The sequence below is a fragment of the Cygnus olor genome, chromosome 1 (genome assembly GCF_009769625.2).
Source record: "Cygnus olor isolate bCygOlo1 chromosome 1, bCygOlo1.pri.v2, whole genome shotgun sequence".
Lineage (NCBI taxonomy): Eukaryota > Metazoa > Chordata > Aves > Anseriformes > Anatidae > Cygnus > Cygnus olor.
The window spans coordinates 86,404,884-86,424,906 of NC_049169.1; the positions used below are offsets into that span (position 1 = coordinate 86,404,884).

The 20,023-nt window shown below is 46.4% G+C and overlaps 1 protein-coding gene across 6 annotated transcripts in view; it reads right to left on the minus strand.

Annotated features, from left to right (window-relative positions):
* ILDR2 (immunoglobulin like domain containing receptor 2) overlaps positions 1–20,023 on the minus strand; it is a 38,012-nt gene that overhangs the window by 16,438 nt on the left and 1,551 nt on the right. For 2 of the 6 annotated variants that reach the window (XM_040567248.1, XM_040567239.1), the window contains exons 2-4: positions 13,194–13,526; positions 12,042–12,161; positions 3,562–3,618 (exon numbers count right to left, since the gene is read on the minus strand). In XM_040567248.1, the coding sequence (XP_040423182.1) occupies positions 3,562–3,618; positions 12,042–12,161; positions 13,194–13,526 (510 nt within the window). Of the gene's footprint in view, positions 1–3,561; positions 3,619–12,041; positions 12,162–13,193; positions 13,527–16,422; positions 16,457–19,839; positions 19,916–20,023 lie in introns of those variants that run through there. The other 4 variants (XM_040567265.1, XM_040567255.1, XM_040567274.1 and 1 more) reach the window with 3 other exon arrangements.

Below are 20,023 nucleotides of genomic sequence, written 5' to 3' on the forward strand. Positions count from 1 at the left end.
TGGGCACAAGGCTGCGCATACTGCCGCATGGCAATTCCCTGGATCGAGGGAATGGTCAGCAAACCCACGTGGACCAAGAAATTTCAAGTCTTTGAATGTAGAGGAAGCCTGGAGTTGGTTTTATATCAGAAATATGCACCAGCCTATCTGGAACTAAGACCGCTGGTGAGGGAAAACCTGTGAGGAAAGACACCAGAGGTTCCCACGTGGTCGCTCAACCACCTTGGAAAGCTGGCAAGAAGGCAAAGAAAAGAAGTGGTGGGGCTGCTCAGCAGTGGGGTGGGGTTTATACCACGAGAAGAAAAAACAGCAGGCCACTCTTTCTGAACTGAAGTCAAGCATTCTCTACAGGGCCTCCTGGCACAACGGTATTTGGGCTGCAGAAGGGTTGATACAAGGGCTGCAACGCAAGGATGGAATGACACTGAGCCGAGTGAGATGAAAAGTCGAGGAAAAGGTTCTTCGGCTTGGAACAACCAAAACACAAGTTCTTTCTAGTTCTTAATAAAATGCAAAAATGAGAGATCTCATTTTTGATTCATCCACAGAGTTCTGTTTGAGCAGAAGTAAAATCCTTTTCTTTGTTGGCATTTTCCTTCACTCTTCTACAAATAATTGCCTTTTTTAAATGCAATTTTTAATTTCAAACTTACGAATGTCAGTGAAAGATCTGGCATTTACAAATCAAAACATTTCATTTCAGAAGTGTAAAGTGAAACATTTTATGTTTTTTGAATATTTTATTTCTCTCTTGGCTGAAACAGATGAATTTCATTTAAACTTGCAGATAATTTTGGTCCTTGTGGAATATTTTTTGGTGAAGTTACTCTATGTTGAGAAAAACTCAGCTAATGAATAAGGAAATAGCTGGAGGGAAGCATTCATGAATGGAAAAGTAACAGCTGATAGGAAATTGTTAATACAGTTCCTCAGGTACCAGTTCTAGGAGCCATCTTATTCAATGTTTGCATGAATGACCTTGACACAGAAAATAAGAATGCATTAATGCAACTTAAGGGTAAGAGGTAGGGAAGCATTCCAACAAAGATGAATACTGGAATATCTTACAGAAAGGGCAAGTTGTCCTTGGGCAGGCCTACAATAAGAAACATGTAACAGCAATATGCTGAATTTCAAGGTGTGCAGCAATACTTTCAGGGTCACGCGTTCAAGGATCAAGAATAGTTTCTGCTGTGAACAGGACTTCATTTCTTGAAAGCAACCAAAAATAAAGGACACACTATACTATTCCATCACAGGACAACTGTAACCACTTAGGCTATACAGCCACAAAAAAATGTAATTGTAATCTTGTGCCCCATAGAGGAGGAATTTCCAGTAGTAGTGTTAAGCAATGCCTTCATAAAAGGCCTCCAAGTAACTTCATCTGAAGTTACTGACATTATACAACTCGGATCATCATTGTACAAGAAAAGATGGATTCAGGCTGGAGCTCATGCAAAGCGGGGATTCAAGAGTGAAGAACAGATTCGACAGCCTGCCTTGCACAGAGAGAGCAGAAGCTTGCTGCATTAGCCTGTCATAAAGAAGGCTGCGAGCAGACATAGTTGCTGCCAGGAAATATGCTAGGAGGATGAATGCTAGGGGAAAAAGCAGTTATTATGGTTAAGGGTCCTAAATAAATGAGCGTAAACAGGCTATGAGTAATGTCGGTGGCACATCAAAGAAGGCGATGCAATGTGAGAGAGAAAGGCCAAAACCAGGCTACGTTTAAGTTTTTTAAGTTTTTTTAAGTTTGCTAAGCTTATGAAAAGCATGAAATAACACGGTGCTTGGGATAGCAAGTGAGATAGTAAGCCAGACTTCTTTCCAGCCCTGTACTTCCTAGTCTATGCCACTCTGAGCAGGGCAGAAGCTTTCTTCTGTCATGTTCTTGTCATGAAATATTACTGCCTGACGGAAGTGGCCAGCCACAGCTATGCAATGAAGCTCAGGTGTCAGATCTCCAGAGCTGTTAAGAAACTGTTCACTAATAAAGGATAAAAGCCTGGTGGAGGAAAAAAACAAACGGCAAGTCCACTGTAAGTGTACTTGTGGTCCTTCTGAAAATGTTCTAGGAGTATAAAAAGAGATCAGATTAGTATGTATGTTACATGTTACTCAGCACCAGGAGAAAACATTTGAAATCCATATCCCAGTCACAGAAAGGATTTGATCTCACAGAGTTAGACCATTTGCTTCTGTGATAAGGTTAAGAAAACAGCAGAAGAGCTCGCTGGCTCCTCCGTAATGCACAAAACTGGGAGTTCAACCAGTTTTACCTGCAATTGCCTAATCCTCACCCTGCTACAACAGCCGTTACCTTCTCTCACTGCCCTTCCAGATACACCTGTGTAACCCTGAGGTGTAAACATTTACCAAGCTGAAACGCTATGAATCTCACTGTCTGAAAACTACCGGTTTGTGCTTGCAAGGGTATCTGATTTTGTTAATTCAGGTTAACAGGTAACGCAGATGATGTGTGGTCTGTTACTGCCTTTTATACTTCCTTGTTTTTTATACGTATGCAGTGGGGTACCAGAAAGCTACCTGGTCAATATACCGGAATTGTACACCCATCCAGTAGGACTGTAAATAGTGGGGAAAAAAAAGCATTAGGCAACAGAGAATCAACCTCTGTCCATGCTGAACAGGCCAATCCCTCTCCTGCCATGCTGAGCTTCCAGGGAGCTCTGGGTTTCACTGGAGGTGGAGGAGTGTCTGCCTTCTCTCCATTTGCATCTCTGGGACAGCTTTGAAAATAGCTTCACACATTTATATGGAGATGTATTTCTGCACAGAAGTGTGAAAGAATGCCTTCCTGGGCACTGTCAGGGGATGATCATGACTCTAGGGCTAAATGTTCCCACAGCTCTTCCCTTTCAAGGACAACGTGTTGCAGTCTGTTTCCTCTTTAAGGAGTGCCCCAGTTGGTGGCTCTCATTAGTTTGGCTAGCAAGGGAGTTGTCACAGGCAGAGATCCCTCATAGCCGGTCCAGCCACCTGGAGTTACCTAGGATAATGCCCAGGACACACGGCACGAGAGGGCCCGTGCCACCGCCGGGTTGCTAGCCAGTGCTCTATTTCTAGCACTTCCTGTGCTGCCATCTGGGGTGATGGCTGTAACAGCACCTGCAGCACAGAGCCCAGGGAGGGGAAGTTACTGGTGCAGGAGAGAGGATGACGTACAGGGCCATATGGGCACACGAGGCTGCTGAGGTCTCCACAGGCTGGAGCAGCGTTGCCTTGGTTCTAGCTGAGAGCTTGACACGAAACTTCTTCTGAACAGCGCTGGCATTTCTGCTCTCACGCTGACCCTGGCATGGCATTAACCATTTCTGTAAGTCGCCTCCCAGCAAGGCCACTCCTCCCCCAGTCCCAGCATCAGCTCTCAGTTCTCAACCCAACGTGCATTTCCAGTAAGCAACAAGCTTTTTTCTTTTCTCCACCAGATAAAGTACACATAAGAGTAAAACGTACACCACATAAAAGATGCTGCAGAGGGATAAACAGACAAGATGACAGATGACTGCATAATTAAAGGATGAAATGGCTGAATACCTGGCATAATCTCCACAGCAAAACTGGGCAAGAGATCAGCAAGCAGCCCTGTCCTGCCTAGAAAAGACAGAAGGAGGAGAAGAAGGAGAGAGGTTACTGCAAGAAAAACACACTTCCCAGCCCCTGCCTTAGCTTCCAGTCCCCTTCCTCATCAGCCCACTCGCACTCCTGGCAACCACAGATCTCATCATGCTCAATGTCTGGTGTCTGCCTCGGCACCTCTGCCATTTCTCTGTCCTTGCATTTTACCAATTTATCTCTTCCTCAGCAGAGCTTGGGGGGAACAGAGCTTCTCTGATTTAGGCACAAAATGACAAGTAGAGGGGGATCCCCTTAGTGTGATTAAAAGGTAGTATCTTCATCTGGAGTTATGCTCTACACATGCAAAAAAACTCCTGGAAACACACAACATCCCTCCAACAGAAGGATTTGGTTTACTTTAAAAACGTACTGATGTAGTTTGAAAGGATGTGCAACATCTTTAACCCAAGGCCCTTGACAGCCACACGCATTGAACAGCCACAGGTCGTGCCCTCCACGTGGGACTCTGCAGCTCCAGAGACAGCTCCAGGAAAGCACAACTGTGAGTATGTGCCACTTCTTTCCAGATGCACGAACAGCTTGGTGAGACTGTATGATATAAAGCCAACTCTCAAGTGAAGCAAACCAACCAGGGAAGGGCTCATGTACAATTTCACAGAATCATTTTGCAAAAGGAAAAGAAAAAAAAACATAAACAAGAATTTGACTTTTAATTTAGAACTGAATACAAACAAAATCCAAGCTCAAAGGCAGCTTGGTGCCTATTTGTTTTGGCACTGTGTGTCTGGGATATTTCTAATACACCGCAAACATCCTACACAGTGTTCAGCTATAATTCACATGCACTTGTGCATTGGCAGAACAGCACTGTGTGCAGTTGTGCTTTGTGCTCTTTTCAATAGCACCAGGATCATGCTCAGTTTTTTTAGGATGTGTTATAAGGTAGGAGAGCTGTGCTCTAGAGAGGCATACATTGTGGCTGGACCTTAGCTGATGCAGCTGAGGGTTAGCCAGTGTAAAAGGCAGTCGAAAGCTACCCCACGTGTCCTCCAGGTCCTGCACTGAGCAGAGCTCAGACACAATGATGAATTGGGCCCCAATTTCCTTGACCTCAAGCCTGTCCTTGAAGTGCGTTATAATAAAAGAGATTGCCACTCTGTTTTTCTCAGTGCTTCAGCTGAGCTTCTACAGAGATCAAAAATCCACCAGGATGCCTGCTGGAGCCATAATGAACATCCTCTGAATACAGGCAGTGCTTTGCAACCAGTTGCAACTCATCAAAGCTGTCTAGTGCTCACTGTAACACCACCAAGAGGTGCTCCCGAAGCCTTAGCAAATGACACAGTTCAGGTAATTGTTCTTCATTTACTACTTTGAAATAGGACTCCTGCCATCCGCCTACTGCAATATTTTCATCTGCATATAAAAGAGTTTCACGACATTGGTAGTCCATTTGCTGGAAGGATCAAGTGTCCAAATGCTTGTTCAATGAAAACACGCGTACTCTCTGCTCTCTAGATATGGGCATGAACATAACACACACAGGGTAAGCCTTGGACATCACAAGTGGGCTCCAAATGTACGTCTTGTGTCAAGATACACCAGATTTACATTATGTTCCATATGCACATTAAATATAATCTCCATTTTCTCAGCATGCACAAACAATATGCAATTCTTGCGCAGGCCTCCGTGCCTGCCTGTGAAGAGTGCACGTGTGGGCCACACGCTCACAGAGCATACAGGCAGACACGGGCACGCAGCCTGCCTCCCACGTATTACAACTCCACGCAAGCTTGTGTGCAGTCCTTGCCCGACAGCAGATGTCAGTGGCCAAACAGCTGGAGGTAAAGAGCTAATGGGGTTTGGGATGGCAGAGGTGAGGCAGTGACAGCCATACAGAGCAGAATCTCCATCTTGCTAGTCCAAGAAGCTGCCTGCTTTGTTATGAACCTACCCGAAAAGCCTCGACCCTTGCATGTGCTGAGGCCTCATGATCCCCAGGAGGAACTGAACGTTCAAGGGGTAAGCAGCATCCCTCAAAAACAGCAGTGCTGTGAGAATTTTGGTTACAAAGACAACTGGGGGCTCTGTCCCCATCTCTACCCCAAATTAATTCCCCATTAATCCTTCTCCCTGCTGCCAGGTCCAGGCGGGTGAGGCCAGGCCTGGCCACAGGGATGAGGCAGGAGGCTCCATCAGGTGCCCCGTGCAGAGGCCGACCTTCCTCCTCCACCAGCATAGACAAGTGGAGCCGAAACACCCAGGAGCAGACTGTGGTGCCGAGTTGCAGCGCTGCCCCCCATCTGCAAGGGCTCCATGTCCTCTGCACAAGCTCCCGCCCTTGAGCCCCCAACGGGATTCAAGAGGGAATAGAGGATATAGAGGACAGCCCCATTTACCAGGGTCATCCAGGAAGCTCTGATCGAGCCAGGAGCATGTCCTCGTCCCAGCACGGATCTGGGACACGTTCCCATCTCTATTCCCACCACGCTTGAGGCTGCGCTCCCCCACAGCAGGGCACCCCTCGTGCCCCAGGCCTTGGCCAAACCTGAGGTGCGAGGCAGCCCCCCAGCCCCTGGGCTGTGGTGGAGGAGCACAGTGGAAAAGGTGGAGGAGAAAGGGGTGAAGGAAGAGCTCAGGGGGTGCAGAGCAGGTCCCGATGGTGTGGAGATACAGGGGGGCACGTGGGGACACAAGTCGACACACAAGAGAAAGGCGGGTGGCAGCGCGAGGGCACAAACAGCAGCGGCTCAAGGAGAAGCAGGAATCAAGCAGCTACTTAGCAAGAGTCTGCAGAGAAAAGACACGAAAATAATTAGGGTAAGTGGTACAGCTGAAAAAGAAGTGACGGCAGGAATAAAGTAGGTGCAGGTGCAGTCAGGAACATAGCAATTGGGTAAATACAGGAACATGGTAAACACTGGCGACTGCATAAATGCCATAAATATTGGGTAAATACAGGAATAACTGTTGAATTGGTGTCCCTGTTGGAAACCACCTGCAGCAGCAGGGCCCACGGGAGGCAGCAGCTGCAGAGGGAACAATTTCTTCCTCAGAGGCAGAGTAATGTGCCAAGCCATGCCATGGCCAGAGGCCGCTGGCACGGGACGCTGCCCCGAGGGGAGGCTGGAAAGCACCGGGGAGGAAGCGTGGCGCCTGTAAACCCGCCGCTTTTCCAGGGAAGCTGCTGTGAGATTTATTGGGAGAGCAGGGCTCCGCAGCGAGTAGGGCCCTGTAAACTTTATCCTTTCTTCCCATCCTTCTCTTCCCTCTTTCAGTCGGAGGGAGAAACAGCAGCAGCCCTTCTCGGAGATCAAAGTTTTAGCAGGCAACAAAGACCTCTGAGGAGGCTGTTGCCATGGCTGCCTTGGTAACGGAGGTCTTTTAATCACCCCAGCCTCCTTTGTGAGCAGCGTGTGGCTCTCGCTGGCAAATACGGAGGAAAAGAGGGGTAAAAAAAAAAAAAAAAAAAAACCTTGGCAACAAGTAGCACTTGTAAATGGCGTGAAATAAAGAAGCAGGAGCGGCCTGGCCTGGGACAAGCGGGATTGGACCGCGACGACAAAGGAGGCAGCGCAGGGGTGCGGGGCAGGGCAGGAGAGCAGTCAACACAGGACGCCCAAGGAGGACGAGGACGGAGGACGTGCGTGCCGGGGCTGGGGGGAGGCCAGCGGCCTTCCTGGCCTCCAGGCCTCTGCCAGCTTTCTCAGCAGAGGCTCCCACGCCCGTCGCTTCCTTCGCCTGCTGGCGCTACCCGCCTTCAGTCACGGAGGCGCAGCTCAAGGTCGGAGAGCCCTCGCTGGGACGCTGCTCGCGGACACGTCCCCGGCAGAGATCTGGCCCTCTTGTCCCCAGCACGTGGCCGACAGTGCTGCCATCCCCGCCACCCGCTGCGACCAAGTGCTGGCTCCGATGCTGCTGGCAGCCTCTCAGCAAAACGCAGAGAATCCCAAAATTGTCATCTTGGACGGGAAAATTTTGCCAAGAACTTTCCCATCTCCGAAACCACATCAACTTCTATAATACAGTCTCTCCTGGCAAGCAGGAGACTCTGAACCTCCCTTTATTTATCCCAGGTATTGAGTCATTTTGCTGAGTAAGAGCCATCTTATTAGCACTCCTTGCCATACACACACGTCCCAGGAGAGACTTACCCTCTCTGAAAGCCAACACACGTCTCCATTAGTACATTAGTTACTGTACAATGTGCTGTGTGTACGTGTATCTACCTTCATTCCTACCTACGGGTATTTATTACACTTGAAAAATTTGGGGTTTAGACTCGTATCAATATTGGCTAGTAATAAAAATTACCGAAGATCTTGGTTTACCTATCAGGTAAGTGTCAGTTTCAGAAATTAAGGAAAACCAATGTGCTAATTGTTGTTTTTTAAAACACAATAACGATAGAAACTGAAGCATCTGAAAGATTACTTATAATATTTCACTAATACATCATTTATGGAGTACTGGCTGCCGAATCGGATGGAGAAAAAGTAGGCAAGAGCTGTCTGGCAAAGTGCATAGCTCACTAACCAAAGCATGAAACCAACAACCAGGATTAGTAGATCACTTTCCTGCCTCATCCAGGAACTTGACATGTTCTTGGGAATGAAGCCACTGTGTCCTGAAGCATGTCTAAGCAATGCACGACCTTGTCAAGCAAACGTTCCTGAGCCTGCACAGCCCTATGCGTTTCAGGGTAGCCAGCTGTGCCTGCCTACACCTATAGCCATTGCCCTCCAGATGTTAACAGCCTCGGAAGGGACTGGCATAGCTGCTTTCACAGGACCCCGCAGCTGATTAGCAAACTCTGGCTTTCAGAAAGGCGTACTGGGTTATATGCAGTGCTGTGCAATTAAGCTAGACAGCTTCTCAGTGTGAGCTGGGTCACATGAAGCTAGGACGGGGTATCTCCTGACACCACCCTGCACTCCTGATTCAATGGTTACTCCAGGTACCCTGCATCCACCGCGCTGATGCACTCGCAGTTTCCTTCAACAATGAAGGAAATGCGGCACTGAATGACTTTATTAAAGACCACGGATGTTCTCATACAAAAAGCATTCACAGGTGCTATGAATAACAATTTGATTAATAGCACTGTGTGTGTGTTTCTAGAACCAGGTCACTCTGCTGCTACCTACTAAGATAGAAATGTAGACTTTCTTAAATTTAGGATTCAGCCTTTTTGGTTCAATCATACATCAGTTCTAAAAAAAAAAAAAAAAAGTATGAAGTTGCAAATGGATTCACTAGCCCAGATGTCATGCCAGCAAAGAGTTCTAAAATTCTAGTAAAATACAAGTGTAGCAAGCCTCAGGTGATTCCTGTTGTGCAATTTCTAAGCCCTGCATTAACCCTGATGCAGCAGAAGTGGAGTTCATACATTTTCTAGCATGCTAGACCCTGTTAGGAGATGCCAAATCAGAACACAAATATTTGATAACAGTGTAATAATATTTTTAAATTGAAATTCTCTCCTTTCCTTTTCTGGATTCACTCTCTTTCTGTGCTTCTGAGGCACAGAGGTTACCATCTCTCTTCCCTTGCCTGCACCAATTTCCTTAGCAAGGGTTAAAGACCCTGATAAACAAAACCTACTGAAGGGTCTCTTCAGCAAAACACATGGTTAACATCAGGTATGCTTTATAAATCCTGTCAGCTTTGCTGGGCATGAATGGATGTACATAAATGCTTATGTGCTTTTCTGAAATAGGCCTGAAATAAAGACAACACGTGAATTTTCTGCAGCTACCTGCAGTTGCCCAGTCTCTGTGTGTGCTAATGTGACACACAGAGGCAACAGAACTCAACATGTAATCCCACCATGACCTAGGCAGACTGGCTACTTAGACTCCATCGGATAACTGCAAATAGAGCCAGAAGTCTCTGTGATTATTTCCCTAAGAAAAAAAAAAGGAACACTGTAATTTATTTCAAGTTGTGACAAAGCAGCTTTTGACCACATGTTAATGTTGTGATTCACTGTGCAAAAGCAGGATCCTCTACTTCCAGCTAAGTTTCTGTTCATGTATTGACACTACTAGGCACCTACCATTTTTGCCTCTCAGACCTTCCAAGGTTTCTAAGCGACACTAAGCTGTCCTGAGAAGCAGCATCTTTCTCTAACCTAAATACACCTTTATATCTTGGCATTAATATGCAGCAGCCCCAAAACAAGCAATGTAAATTGCATCTGAAAGACAGCACAGAGCAAACAGCAATGTACCGTGGGAATGGCAGTATCTCTTGCAGACACTATCTCTCTGATGCTCCAACCCCTCTCACAAGGAACCTGGGTTCCACTCAAAGAGCAGCAAACAGCAATCTCTTACCATGTGTCCCCTAGGACTGCTAAAGTGCTCAGATCTACATTTGTATTCAGTGTCTCCCTGCAAGTCACTAATATCTGGGAGAACAATGATATGAAATAAAAAATGTCCCAGAAGATGCCAGAATATTAAGAAATGGTATTTTCACCAATGGCTGCCTCCTCCTCCTCCTCCCCTGCCTCCTCTAGCCATCACTGGGAGAGGTAAAGGAAAAGAGAGAAAAAATACCAGCATAGGCAGAAGGAGAAGTCTTAGGTGGGAAGAGGAAGAAAGGAAGGAAGATGATTAGGTAACCTGGACTCACTCCAAAAGCTGGAATGTTGCCTCTGTACACATTACCCAGGAAAAGAAATACACACAAGCTGCACCAAACAGCATGAGGCAGAACAAAGTATGCCCACGATAAGTATGTTTTCATGCTGCTGCCAAACTTAGCAGAGCACTGCACAAAGTGCAAGGTCAGACCCACGGGCTGTAGTGAACAGAAAAGCAGATGCGGTCAAGATAACACAGCCTAAGTGATGCTTCCTCCCAACATGACCACCACAAACCAGGGCCGGGAGCATCACCAAGCCAGCTTCAGAGGAGGGGATTTCTTCGTCTTCCCCCACGTAGTCCTCTGTACACACTGAAAACCAGATTCTCCCTGTTACCATGGCACTGTATCATCACTGGTGCCTGAGCGCAGTTGTAGATACAGATACGAGAAGACACCAAATCATGGCAAGGAAGGTGAGGAAAGGACAAAATTCAGCAGTACACCACCACAGAGTCAGTCAGCTCCTCTGAGGCTACCTAACAGCTACAGCTCCACAGGACAGAGAGAGAACCTCACTTGAACTAAACACAGGTCAACCTTGGGCCTGTTTTAACCAGCACATGATACAGAGGCATGCTGTGGATTTAGACAAGGGTATGACACTGCTTTTTGGAGGGACCCATTCTCCAATTGTCTGCCACCTGACTGATACCTGAAGGAACAAGTAGAGGAGATGGCACTGTCCCTAACCCATGCCACTCCATCTGATTTATTTTGTGATGACATCTCCAAATAAAAATATCAAATAAATTTTCACCTGAGCCTTGAGACCAAGGGCACTTGACAGACATGTTCTACTGTATGCCTCCAGGTATCACTACACACTACAGACCCAAGGTTTTTTTTTTTTTAACATCACAGGATGTACAGAATCTGTACACTCAAAAACCATGCAAACACACTGACCAGGCAAACACTGGTGTCAGCAGGTCTTACGGTAAGTTAGAAAAGCCTCAATATACCCTTCTAGAGCAGTACGGTACTACAGTTGGGTTAAGGCAAACTCAACAAATGCCCCTGAAAGCTCAATTCCGCTGTTTTCTCTTGTAGCTGGGATGGGTAATTTTTTGACCTATGGAGAGAGGCAGACTGTGGAAGCCAGGGCTGAAAGCTAATCCCATGACTAGGCAAGACTACACTGCACGAGGAAGCCTAACAGACACATACACAGAGCCAAGAGTGCATACTGCAGAGAGGACAGGTCCTTGTAGTGGCAGCACCCTCTGAGACCCGACTGAGATCATGGAACTGTAACTCTAAGTGTACAAGTACAATTAGGCAGGCAGAAAAATATCCCAAATTGCCACATTCAAGCAGATAAACACAGTGCTTCTTGACATCCCCACAGGTCAGAAAAGTAGAGCCAAGGGAAGGTTAAACTGCAAAAAGCATATGATTTGATGTCTTCTGGGTGTCTATTTTTGCAAGACTCAATCTCAAGTGTTCACTTTGCTGCAAGTTTATTGTTTTACGCCTTAAAAACAAGGGTTCTGACTTTCCCCAGCCCTGCACTTTCTGTAGTCATTTACGCCTGTTTAATGTGTGAGCAGCGTGGGTGTAAACATTACTATTCTGGTTTGGCAGCATTTGCCACCCACTTTGCCTAGGTGTGAATGACTGCACAAGGTGCAAGGCAATGGTGAAGGTACTGCGGGGCCTGTTTTACATAGATTTTACACCCATAGTAATATGGTGTGCAGATATGTGGAGAGGGAGAGAGAGAGTGGAAGGAAAGATACATCAGCTATCGACCCAAGACTCGATCTGGCAAGAGGGCTTACCAAGTACAAGCAGCTCCACCGATTCTTCATTCTTGCCCTCCACGTCATCTGGTGTGATAATAAGGCAGTAATAGAGCCCACTGTCCCCCCACATCAGCTTCCCAATCTGAAGGTCTGCATCTGAAAGGCAAAAAAAAGAAATCAGGGGTTCCCTCCAACACCAGTTGGTAGAGTGAGTCTGTCTCCAAGCCCCAAATCCAATTAATTTCCTTATGAAGATAAGTGGTTAACCTTATTCTGAATACCAAGAAATTCACGAAAAAAAATACACAGATGTGGGACTCTGTGGCTGTAAATGGGAAGACAAGTAATGCCACAGAGGAAGCTCACTCTGCAAGTACCGAAAGCAGGAGGGATAACTAACATTACTCTGCCTTCCCATCACCACATTCGTGCCATTCAAGAAGGGATTAAGCAGTACCTCCTCTGCAGCACTTCAGTCACCTGCCAAAGAGATCATATGGAGACAAAGGAAAACACTCACCACCGCCAAGGCTGATCACATGCTTGCCTCACCAAGGAGCCCTGGACTGCCCCCACTTCTGGCTAGGTGGTCTCCTGAGCTGAGCAGAAGCCTTGCACACGTGACAGGGCAAGGTTTCTCACACAGACTCGGTCCAGAGCAAACATTTAAGGACCTGCCACCCTCCGTCTCCACCCAAGTTGGTTTCACCCCGCGGAAATCTCTTCCACACTGCCCAAAGCTGCATAGAGTTTAGGTTCACAATGGGGTGAGCTGGTGAAGTCCAGAGCTAAACGAATAATCAGTGGAGTTTGTAAGAAGAAAAACATGGCTCATAGAGACTGAAATTATACCTCTCTTGCTGGTGCCCCTGTGTTAAGGAAAATCTATATACAGAGCAATATGCAGAAGCCAGGAATAAAAAGCTTCGTTTTCATCAAAGGGAAAATAACACTGTAGCAGGGTTAGAAACCTACATACAGCAGCATGAAGTGCAGCACCAAAGGAAATGACCTTTGGGTCCAGGGTTGATTGGTTGAATCCTAAACATCTGTCATAGGAAAGTCTGCTGGAGGGGAGGCAACTCTTATAAGGGAGTTAACTGAACAATTACTGCCAGCCTCCAGTACCCCAAATTGCCAAGGGTCAATTCCAGGCCCCATCACACATCACGGGGGTAGGAGAGTTACCGTGGACAATGCTGACGTCTCGTTCCTTATAGAAGTCCCCTATAGTGATGGCAGATCCTTGCTTGGAGGCCACGACGCGGACCGTCCTCCTGCTGTCCACACAGTCCAGGTAGGGATCCCAGTCCAGATTCCTCTTGCTCATTGTCTGTACACCAGAAGTCGCCATACCCAAAGCTTCTCCCATCCGGTCCTGGCAGTATGATTTATACCTCCATTGTACCACAGCTGGTTGGGTGGAAGAAGTAGAGAAATGGCAGCGAAGCAGAGCAGGCTGAAACAACATGGCCACCTTCTTCTTCTCAGGCACGGTGACTTGCAACCCTTCCACCTCAGCTAAAAGACAAAAACATGAGCATCATATACCTTGGCGTTGCTTGAAGAGGAGATTATGGCACTTTATCATAGCATCACTCTCCTCATGTGCATAAAATTATAGCGTCACATCTCCTCTTTGAAGGTCAGGCAGCATGCAGCGCCAGCCCTGCCCACTGCACCCTGTTGCCCAGCCACTGCTGCTTGCTCTGCCAAACTAGAGATGCAAGAAAGAGTAGATCCAAATCGCATAGCTCCTGCTGTGGCTGGCATGTAGCACTGAGAAAAATTGCTCCATGTGGGAGGTGTGGAGAAAAATGGCCCAAACACTCAAGCTTTTCACATTCCCACGGAGGATATGGACCTCGACACGTAATGTTTATCTATCAGCTGACGGGAAAGCTGCAGCCTGGAGCTGATGTATTAAGGCTTCTGAGAAGATACATGGGAATGAAATAAATACAGGACTGCTGCCACATCCTTGTGTAGCTTTGGGAGAAGCCAAGAGATGGTAAGCAATGCCAGCAGTGAGCACTCGGGGGAGTGAGGTACGCCATCTACCCGCAGCACAATGTCCGAAGCCTCCCACACGTGCCCCTCATTGCTTCCTGCACTGCAGGCAGCACTTACACAACACTGCAAACACACAGACACTTTCCCAAGCCTGGATGTGCCAGCCTGTGGAGGCACAGAAACAGCCCAGGAGCAAAGTGGGGCATCTGAGAGGGAATAAGTTTGTAAATGGGGTCTGCTCGCTGCTGCTGAGGAACATCGGGGCCCGACAGCAACAGTTCACATGGGAAAAGGGAACCAGTTTCAGTATGGCAGCAGCTCCCTACGCACAGCTATGATATACCCCAAGGCCCAGAGCTCTGCACACTGAAAAAGAGGACAAAATGCAAAGAAATATTAAAGAGAAGAAAGCAAAAGAGGACATTTACACTGCATCATGAGAGACTGCTGGGCTTAGGTGAGGCTTAGGGAGGAATGCAAGATTGAGGACAAAGCATGGCTTTGGGGGAAAGCAGTAGGAGAGAAGGGCAAATACCAGACAAGAATAAAACATAGTAAAGTATTAGTGTAAGCATAAGAAGCAGAAGTAGACAGATGATAACCAAGGAACCACCTGGAAAAAGCTGAAGGTGTCTTAGTCTAGGTCAAAATAATTTCAAAGGGCTGGAGCCAGGTTGCAGGAGATGAAGAAATGATGCAGAGAGGAAACAGTCAGCAGAAAATAAACCACCCATTCCAGAAGCTGGAGATGAGATGGAAGCTAGCAAAAGAAACTGAAATGGCAGGGGAAGTCTTTAGGATGGAGGGAAAAAAGGCAGAGAGACAAAGCAGCGGAGCTTAACGCAGAGAGAACAGTAAGTACACCAACAGTACGACAACAGCGGGCATGAAGGGACAGGGTCAAGATGGAGACAGCCACAGACCTGAAAAGCAAAAGCAGGCAAAGGTCTCATGAGAAGGAGTCAGAACCACAGCAAAGTGAGAAGCTTAGACCAACACTGAATATTCATGTCAACAAGTTATCAATGTCCACAGTATAAATCACAACAAAGCCTACAACCACCAGTCAGGCGATAAATACACCGTATGGACAGCAGCTAGAAGGAAAGTTTATTTCAGAGAGATAAGCTAGTCACTGATAGCAACAAAGAGTTACTGATCGAGGCACAATCTGACCCTGGGGACTACTAAGTGAAGGCTCGCAGTGCACAAGGGTGCTATGGCATTTGCAAGAGGAATACTATATTATGCATATAATGAATGCATGGCATTATGCATATAGCACTTATGATATATGGAAATTGCACACGGGACGTCACGAGTTTTGATAGAAGTGCCTGGACCCAAATCCAAATGCTGATGTTCTCCAGAGTGCCATGAAAGGCAACTGAGGTCCCAGCAAGATGCTGCCACAGGAGAGGCAGCTCCTGAGGTGCAGGCAGAGACAACTCGAGCAGCACCAGCTGGGACGTTTCTGCTGGGCCTCCTGCTCCCAGGGCCAAAGGGGCAGAAGCAGGGGGAGCGCACAGCACTTGGAGAACGTCACCACTCGGTTCTCGTGGTGACGTTGTCTTATCCCCTCCTCCCCAGAGGGCCGTGCCTCCCGGGCTGCATCTGAGCCTGAGAGGCATGCCAAACACTTTGAAAAACAAACGGGTCCCGGTCAGACCTACATCTGGCAGCTCTGCCTGACCCCACGCAGTCTGCGGCCAAAGTCGACGCATGACGTGAGCTGACCAAGTGACTCACCACGTTACTTCAGCTTCGGGGACAAAACAGTGACACAGGGAATATTAAAAGCTTTCCCCGGTGAGCGAAGTACGCCGCTCAGTAAACACACTGCTTTCGGCTGTCTGTGTGCTGTAGCCCTCCTTCCCTGTTAATGAGATTAATGAGTTTGGCAAGCCGGGCACCGCTTTAATAAATGATTAGCTGAGCTTTAGCAAATTCTCAGCTGACAAACTTTCCCCACCCCACTCCCATGTGAATGTCTATATTGAGAAAAGAAACTTGTAAGCAGCTTTTGGGAAAACACAGGACTTCTTCCTTCCAAAAGCATTTGGGAGATGCACAGAAAATTATCTGGCATCTTTTATATTCCATCCCAAGGTCTTTATTAACTTTTAAAATATTCTTTTTGGACCTTTCCCAGAAATAGCATTTGAGAACAACCCAGTGCCTCAGACAGAGACTGGAGCAGTGGAAACTCTCAATCTATTTAAGTCAAATTGTATATAATTATATATGGCTGACCTGGGAAATTATACACCTGTTATTTCCACTGCCAAAAAAAAATAAAAGTCAGAATCTATTCATGTAAGGTGTCACTGCTGTAACAATAGCTATCCAAAAGGCCAGGAGGATGCTAGGCTGCCTGAAGACAAGATGGTGGCTTTACACCTACCAGTTATGTCTATGCACATGAATTACAGAGGTCTCCTTAGGACTTCCTCTAGTTCCAGAAGAAACTACTGAACTCAAAAATCTTCGAGAGATTAGCCAAGAGACCAGAAGCCTCTGGACAGAAATCTGTGTTGTTTATATCACGGAGTCAAAAAATAGTAAAAGATATGAAAAAGGATGACAAGCTTAGTGACAGCAGACTGTGGTTGCTCTTCGTCTAGTTTAATACAAGCAGGACCAAAAAGAAAATGAATTGTGCTCTGCTATGTTTTGACTAACATGGACAGAGTAAGATTAGCCCTTATTTCGAAATCATCACGGAAATATAACTCTTGCACTTTGGGGAATCAACCTGTTTATTGTGAATTTCAAAATGTTTGAACTTTCACAAGCAGTCTAGCTCGTGGGAGTCATATGATGTGACAATTTTACTTTTTTTCTTATTCTCCTAAATCCCCAGGGGAAAAAAAAAAAGTCTGCAAATATTAATCAAGAACATCTTAAAAACACAAATATCCTCACTCTCAGAAAGTAAAAGGAATCTGTATTTTTGTACGTGAGTGCATAAGCACACATAAAGAGCTTAAAAAATATCATCCTTCAGAAACACATGTATGCTTCTTGTCTATTTCTCACGTGCAATGTGTATTTGCCTTTTTTCTCTCATTCTTTCCCTAAACTATTCTCAGATTATGCATGCAAACTATGCAATCAACATTACACACAAACTATCCCTAATACATTTTAGCTGTGATTAAAGAAAATTCCAGGGAGTGATTATAGAGGGCTGTATTCATATGGGCACATTGGAACCTTGTGAGACTGATCTTCCTGAGTACCTTCCATGAATAAAAAAAAACAGAGAGGGCAACTGAGAGGTGCTAATTTAGGTTCTTGATTTCCAGTTGTCCTTCAGACACAGGAGAAGCCCATGCCTCCCTGAGGCTAGATGAATCCCAGGAAGATTTAGCTTCCCTACGCAGCCTTAAGCTAGCCTTTATGAATAGAATAAAGTTGATCTGAAGCACTAATCCCTATAAATAACAACAAAGCCAAACACTGTAGTTCAATGTAATAGGTCTTAAACTGCATCCTTCTACTGCATAAGATAAGAGTCCAAGAGAAGGCAGTACACATTATTCTTCAGGTCAGCATGGGTGTCCTTATCTGTGCATGCATCATCACACTTGTTTCTTTGCTATTATTTGGCCCACATCACCATTTGCCTGAGGCAGCATGGCTGATGCTATGAAACTACTGAAATTACACCCCTGAATTTTATGCATCTTTACTGGTATGAGTGCCAGATATGCATATGGGAGAACAGAAAGTCCTTACGCCCTGAACCCCTAGCCTACACTTAAGGGCTTTGGCAGAAAAACTTATGTTCATAGGTAAAAGGCAGGGGACTCCTCCTAGGGGAGTCTCTATCACTTCTCCAAACAAAATAAACTAATGTGTAAAAGGATGCTCTATCTGTTTTTATTGTGCCTTGGCTACTGCACATCAATTGTAAGTATTCTTCCTCCCCCCTCCACCAAATACAGGCGCTCAGTCCGCATTTTCAAACGTGGATCAAGCCTAACCTAGGACATGGAAGGGCTGGGCTTTGAGACTGGAAATCTGAGATGATATGCAGAGGTGCAAGCAAGTGAATGAAGATCCAGTGGGATCACTGAGATAGCGTTGTACAGATTCTTGCCTACTCAGGCTGGGTTACATCCAGTCCACGCAATTAACCAGCAAAAGCCATCACCAGCAGACTGAGTAGTTTATGGGAAATTAATTACACGTCTTGGTCTAGTTGCTACCAGACTTGTGTTCTTAGCTCCATAGCCACTAATTGTCAACTTTTTTAGCCAGCAGGAAACCAATGCCTAAATAGGTCAGCTGCAGCTGAGGTATAAGGACGGCACTACTTTATACAGCTCCAAAGCAAAACAGAGAATTTCGGCTCCTAATCTGCTTAACCTGGGCAGGTGCAAAACCAAAGCAGTTGCAGGAAAGCACAGTCTTGCGCACACAGCACAGAACCTCAATACAAAAACTCTCCATTAAGGTACAGCTCAGACTCTGCAAACCAACTGCAGTAGACTTGGACTTTCTTGCTCTTCCAGAATGATCACTCAGCAATCGGTCACCACCAGAAGCCTGAGAACTAAGGCAAGAGATGGAAAGAGTCTCTCCAAGCCTTATAACGGTGAGCCATGACACCTGTTCTTGAGATGGCATTCGGATTTCCATCACTACCAGTCCTCCTCCAGGGTGATCTCCCAGGAACAAGAAGTAATGAAAATGTGAGGTTTCTTCCCAGCTACACTAAGCTTATGCTGGGTGCACCAAGTTGAGGGAAGTCAGATGAATAGTTTAAATCAAGATAGATAAAACAGACCATCCATTTTCCTGCCTTCCCAGGGAATCTGCTCAGTCAGCCAGGGAACAGCAAAGCACAACCATACTCCACTGTGCCCCTTCTGCCTGCCCTTCCAAACCGTAGATGGGACAGCAGGGTAGTAAATCTACCCACCTTTGTATTACACTATGGCATTGCAGTGGCTCTTCTGCACAAAGAAAGCAAAGCACTGAGTGCTAAATTACTGGAGGAAAATGACTTCACAGGGAGAGGTCACATTTTAATGTGGATGGTCTCCTAACCATAATCTTTCCAGGCTTAGGCTGAGTCTTAAAAGGAAAAGAAAATTTGCTCTGCCTGTTCTGCGGGTAAAACCAGAGTTCAGTCTCCAGTGCAATGCTTCCCTCTAGTTTCAAATGCGTTAGGAATTACTGCATTAATAAGAATGATGGTAAACATGAGGGGAGAACTCTTCCCAGAGTCAAGCAGCACCTGGTAGTTTATGAGAACCAGCTTTACAGAGGGGCCTAAAGATACTTGACAAATTGTACCTTCTTTTTCTAAACGGAGTCAAATAGTCCTGCACATATCCCAGCCCACACCACTTGACGCGAAGGAATAAAGGATGACCTGCTCTTCATCCTTTGCTGTTGTTATTAAAACACGAGCTTTAGGCATGTGGGAGAGTAGGGCAGAAGAGAAGCTGAAACAAACCCATCATACTTCACACGGGATTTTTTTGAATTTGCAGTAACAAGTCACAATGCAAAACCAAACAAAAGATAATGCAAGAGCCAAAAATTAAAGACAAACAAAGGACACAGAGGCATTATTGCTGGGAGGAAAGGAACTGCAAGTGCTGATTAGAAATTTCTCAGCCCACCTAGAGGAGGGAGGAGGGGAGAGCAGGGGGCGAGAGCCTCCCTCTCTTTCTTGCTCCCTTTTGTCTCCCTGCTTCCTCCCTGTCTTGCAGGCTCAGTCTCCTACCCTGGCCCCTCCACCTCCCAGCCCCCACTCCTCTTTCCCAGAGCAGAGCGCTGCTCCGACTGGATTAGGGCTCCTTACCTTGATACAGACCTTTCATTCCTTTGCACAGCCACTGGGGAGAAGAAAATCTTGAATCCATGTTTGCCAGCCTCTCTCCCTTTTCCGCGCACACTCTCACACTCACTCGTTCACACGCGCACACCTTTGCTTATTTGTTTTCTCTTGGCCACGGCGGCGCCTGCTCCATCCCTGGGTGGCAGCA